The sequence below is a fragment of the Octopus bimaculoides genome, chromosome 12 (assembly GCF_001194135.2).
Source record: "Octopus bimaculoides isolate UCB-OBI-ISO-001 chromosome 12, ASM119413v2, whole genome shotgun sequence".
Classification (NCBI taxonomy): domain Eukaryota; kingdom Metazoa; phylum Mollusca; class Cephalopoda; order Octopoda; family Octopodidae; genus Octopus; species Octopus bimaculoides.
Window position 1 is genome coordinate 38,106,172 of NC_068992.1, and position 5,986 is coordinate 38,112,157.

General features: G+C 39.7%; 1 protein-coding gene across 5 annotated transcripts in view; it reads right to left on the reverse strand.

The window, feature by feature from the left end:
* The window catches only part of LOC106867528 (zinc finger MYND domain-containing protein 15), a 61,240-nt gene that overhangs the window by 29,904 nt on the left and 25,350 nt on the right, over positions 1-5,986 (reverse strand). For 4 of the 5 annotated variants that reach the window (XM_052972142.1, XM_014912423.2, XM_052972143.1 and 1 more), the window contains 3 exons: positions 4,498-4,650; positions 1,208-1,377; positions 649-771 (listed from right to left, as the gene is read on the reverse strand). In XM_052972142.1, coding sequence (XP_052828102.1) covers positions 649-771; positions 1,208-1,377; positions 4,498-4,650 — 446 coding nt within the window. The remainder of the gene's footprint in view (positions 1-648; positions 772-1,207; positions 1,378-4,497; positions 4,651-5,986) is intronic. The other variant, XM_014912424.2, reaches the window with a different exon arrangement.

The following is a 5,986-nucleotide window of genomic DNA, read 5'->3' on the forward strand; positions in this document are numbered from 1 at the left end:
CCAACCTTCGCTTGACAACCAATGTTGGTGTGTTTACTTCCCTGTAACTTAGCAGTTTGGCAAAAGAGACCAATAGAATAAGTACTAAGCTAACAAAGAATAAGTCCTGGGGTTGAGTTGTTTGACAAAAGGTGCTGCTCCAGCATGGCCACAGTCGGGTGGCTGAAACAAGTAAAAGAATACCTCAGAGAGGGGACGACAAGGAACTGAGACACCTGGTGGTGTGCTTTGCTTGAGAAGACACATCAAGCTGCATTTAGGCATGTCTCTTGCACTCCTCTCCAGCTGAGCTATCTTAATCTTGCTGGCATGTGGGTGCTGGTGCCACATAAAAGGCATCTGTGCTGGTGCCACATAAAGGCACCCATGCTGGTGCTGGGTAAAAGAGCACCCAATACACTCTGTGAAGTGGTTGGTGTTACGAAGGGTATCCAGCTGCAGAAACCATGCCAAAACAGACATGGAAGCTGGGCAGCTCCTGTCAAACTGTCCACCTCATGCTAGCAATGGAAAACAGACGTTAAATGAAGATGATGACACACACACACATGTATACATAAACATACACACACACACACAGCCCCTCTAAAAACCAAAGGAATAAATAAATCTGATATTCATCTCATAATGATACAGCTTTACACTCACCATATTCCCAAACTGAGAACTGCTTTGAAGGACATTCATAGCGCCAAACACCAATATTGTAAACTCCATAAAGAACCAGAAATTCTTGATATTTTTTGGGTGTGAAATCTTGAGATGTAGTCTCTAAAGAAAGACAATTGTTAATAATTTCAATTTGTACAAGAAATTAATATTGATTTCAAATTTTGGCACAAGGCCATCAATTTCGTGGGGGGGGGGGAAGTTTAAGTCAATTACATCAACCCCAATGTATAACTGGTATTTATTTCATCAACCCCGAAAGGATGAAAAGCAAACTTGGCCCTGCTGGAATTTGATCGCAAATAGTAAAACAAGAAATTAATATTTTTCTTTATTTGTTTCAGACTGCAGCCATACTGGAGCACTGCCTTTAGTTAAGCAAATTGATCCCACCAATTATTCTGACGGTTGCTTTTGCTGAACTGCTAAGTTACAGGGACGTAAACACACCAGCATCGGTTGTCAAGCGATGTGGGGGGGGGGGACAAACAGACACACAAACATATACATACATACATATAAATATATAAAAAGCCACCTTTATTATAATTAAATGGAAGATCAGCCAAAGTGTCTGTGACTTCTTGGTAAGTCTGCATTTTGAGGCACCATTCTTGATGAGAACTTTTGGGATCTCCTGGCACTTGACCACTCCAGTCTATCAACTGACACTTCTGACTACAATATCTCACAGACTTGCATTGATTGCTACAAGACAAACAAGGAAATAACAATGACAATAATCCTTTGTATTATTAAGGTGGGGGAGGTGGGGGCTAGTTGATTACATCGACTCCCTCAGCACTTGACTGATGCTTATTTTATCAACCCTAAAAGGATGAAAGGCAAAGTCGACCTCAGTGGAATATGAACTCAGAGAAAATACAGATAGACAAAATGCCACTAAGTATTTTGCCTGGCATGCTAATGATTCTGCCAGCAGCTCACTGCCTTAATATAAATAATAATAATAACAATGATTTCTTTATTAACTACAAAGGTTTATATGAAGAAAAACATTATGGACAGTACAAGACAAAACAAAGACTACGTATGTATAAGTATGTTGTTGTGAGGGTTTTGCATGTAAACAAGACTAACAAAATAAAAAAAAAGCAATCTTCTTTCCAACTACAGGCATAAGCTCATTCACTTGCACCATTCTTGCTTTTCAGCAAACTGGCTAGAAGACAACACTCCCTTCTCTACCCTTATTTTCTTTTCCAAGTGAAACTTGAAGTTGATCAAGGATTGGCCAAAGAGAAAAGTGTTTGTCTTCATCCCATCCCCTTCAATCTTTTCCACCATAGCCTCCAGGCATATAAAAACAGCCTTTCCTTCCTGCTTAAAAGATTGTGTCAGGGCGATCTTCGCAATGGATTCAGTTGAAAACTGGATCCATCCTACACATGACATCAGGTGTTCAACATAAAACCACAGGTTAGCAATGTTTGGGCATTGGATGAGTGCATGCAAGACTGTCTTGTTGTCCTGATGGCACTTCTGTGCCTGTAAGATCAATAATTTTAAAATGAGACTCGGCTACTTCATAGTGAGAACAGTAATTTCAGAGTGAGATCAACTCAAAAGATATTTATATAAAAGAAAATATAACATTAAAACATCATTTACTCATAGATTTTGTGAAAATTATGGACAGTACAAGACAAAACAAAGACTACGTATGTATAAGTATGTTGTTGTGATGGTTTTGCATGTAAACAAGACTAACAACATAAAAAAAAAGCAATCATCTTCGTTTATCTTCAACAAGGTGACGGGCTGATATTTTTTTTAACGAGGTAGAAATTGACACAGACTATCAACATTCATATTACATCTACCACCTTTGAGTGAGACTGCTAATTTTCCTGAATTTATGAAGTCTAAAATTATTCTATTTGCGGTCTTCAGATTAATGACTATGGATTGAGCAAGGTCTTTGAAATTTGACTAGGGAGCATAACAATCTAAGAATTGACGGCGGATACAGTTCAAACATGACGTCTTCGTTGCACAGAAAAATTAGTTATAGAGGGGAAATAACTCTATCATTACTTCGTTGGTAAGTTTGACAGCGAATCATTGAAAAAAGATATCTAGTTTTTCGTTTCTGTTCAGGGTTTAAGTGAATTCTTCGACTGATAAAGTCTTCCAGGTTGCATTTGCTGTTGGTGAAAGTACAAGATTCTTGCCTAATTAAATCAAAATTCTTTTAAATGATAATCGCTTACTTTCAAGTGACATATGCTGTTCATTTAAGACTGTTTTTACATCATCATCATCATCGTCGTCGTTTAACGTCCGCTTTCCATTCTAGCATGGGTTGAACGATTTGACTGAGGACTGGTGGACCAGAAGGCGACACCAGGCTCCAATCTGATTTGGCAGAGTTTCTACAGCTGGATGCCCTTCCTAACGCCAATCACTCTGAGAGTGTAGTGGGTGCTTTTACGTGCCACCGGCATGAAGGCCAGTCAGGCAGTACTGGCGACGGCCACGCTTGAAATGGTGTATTTTACGTGTCACCTGCACAGGAGCCAGTCCATCGGCTATGGCAACGATCTCACTCGAATGCCTTTTCACGTGCCGGGAAGGCGACGTTGGTAACGATCACGCTGGTGCTATTTACGTGCCACCAGCATGGAAGCTAGACAGCTGCTCTGGCAACGATAGCGCTCGGACGGTGCTCTTAGTGTTCCACTGGTACAGGTGCCATCGCGATTTCGCTTTCGCTTGCCCCAACAGGTCTTCGCAAGCTGAGTTTAGTGTTCCTAGAAATTAAATTCGATTTCGATTTCACTTGCCTCACCATGTCTTCGCAAGTGGAGTTTAGTGTCCAATGAAGGAATGTTTTTACATTATAACATAAACAAGATCATTATTGCTTTTGGACTAATTCTTTTGTTGTTGATGCTACTTTTCAGGTCTCCAGTCATGTAACCCTTCCAATATATCATTTACCTTTTTCTCTCGAGAAGAGTAACACACGTGATTTTAGTTCCAAGACTCTAAACACTGTGCTTCCTACAAAAGACCACATTATAAATGTGCATGTTTTGCTTGCCACCACACTCTACTGCTACTACTTTGGCCACTGCTTCTGTAGAGCCATCCAAGTCCACCATTTCATTGGTCTCTCATCACTGACAGTGTGTCTTCTCACCAGGACTTGCAGCCCTCAATTTGTAAATTTAGCAATATAATTTGTCATCATCGTTTTACGTCTGTCTCCCATACTGGCAAGGGTTGGACAGTTTGACAGGAGCTGGCCAGGCAGAAGACTGCACCAGACATTTGTGTCTGTTTTGGCAGAGTTTTTATGGCTGGATATCCTTCCTAATGCCAAACATCCAGCAAAGTGGACAGAGCGCTTTTACGATATCATCATCATTGTTTAACGTCCGCTTTCCATGCTGGCATGGGTTGGATGGTTTGACAGGAGCTGGCCAGGCAGAAGACTGCACCAGACTTCTGTGTCTGTTTTGGCAGGGTTTTTACAGCTGGATGTCCCTCCTAACACCAACCACCCCACAGAGTGGACTGAGTGCTTTGTATGTGGCACCAGCGCTATAATTACAGTGATATAATGATATATAGCTTATTATTAGGTAATTATACTACTTGAATAACAGATACAACATGATAATATAACCCTAATTAGTTTCTGTTAGGATTTATTTGTATTTGTTCTGTTGTGCATTTTTCCTTAAATCATTTTTAATTGAGGAAATCATTCAGTGGCACAATAGGTATTTACCCATAGGTAGCAGATGTATAGGAGTGATTGTTCAGAGATAGCTTGCCCTAGAAACTCAAGAGACTTACCAAGTCTGGAAGTAATCTGGTGTTGCTCTGATATGACAAGTACTGCATTGATAGAACAAAGAAGTCTGAGAACGAGCTGGAACAACAATGTCACTGCTATAGAATATCGGAAGACAAATCTCATCCAGTTTGCTGTGTCCTGATTTCAAACGTCTGCAATGAGAAACACAAGGAATATGGATGAAATAGAATTTTCATTTGACACATCACCCTGGGATCAGCTTTCACAACTAATTATATTCTAAAACCACAAAATGCAATACAACTGAAACAGAATTTCAGTTTCATGCATTCCAATATTGGGGATTTTATACATGAAGTACAAACTTATACATGAAGTACAAAATGTGATCTGTGCAGTTAGAAGCTTGCTTCCCAACAACATGGTTCCAGGTTCAGTCCCACTGCACAGAACTTTGGGCAAGTGTCTTCTATTATAGCCTTGGGCCAACCAAAGCCTTGTGAGTGGATTTGGTAGATGGAAACTAAATGAAGCCCATTGTATGTATACATATCTATGTATGTAATTCTTTGTGTCTGTGTTTGTCCCTAACCATTGCTTGACAACCAGTGTTGGTATGTTTACATCCCCAATACAATAAGTACCCCGTTTAAAGAAAAAAAGTACTGAGGTTGATTCATTCGATTAAAAAGAAATTCAAGGTGGTGCCCCAGCATGGCCATATTCTAATGACTGAAACAAGTAAAAGATAAAAGATTATATATATATATATATATATATATATATAGCAATAAGAGAATGGAGGGGAATATGAGGTACTCATCAACTTGCAGACACTATATTCCGTTGATTAATCTGTTTATTTTATAACCAAAATGACAAAAGACAATATACAGACACTTATGACATACCATGTCATATCAACAATTAAGATTTCAAATTTAACGGATATCTAGCAATTGGAGAAGGGGCAAAATCTTACAGCTATTTCGGCCTAGTGTTGGCATGCCCCATTCTATCTATATAACTCCAGTACACTGGAGTAATTAGTAGATGAAAATGATGTAATGGGGGTCATGCATGATTCACTAGGCCTCTTCTGAGATGTACGAAATTCATTTCATGAATTTTGCAAAATTTACATACAAATAGGCGCAGGAGTGGCTGTGTGGTAAGAAGCTTGCTTATCAACCACATGGTTCCGGGTTCATTCCCACTGTATGGCACCTTGAGCAAGTGCCTTGTACTATAGCCTCGGGCCGACCAAAGCCTTGTGAGTGTATTTGGTAGACGGAAACTGAAAAAAGCCTGTCGTATATATGTATATGTATATGTATATGTATATGTATATGTGTGTGTATGTGTTTGTGTTTGTCCCCCCAACATCGCTTGACAACCAATGGTGGTGTGTTTACGTCCCCCCAACATCGCTTGACAACCAATGGTGGTGTGTTTACGTCCCCGTAACTTAGCGGTTCGGCAAAAGAGACCGATAGAATAAGTACTAGGCATCCAAAGAATAAGTCC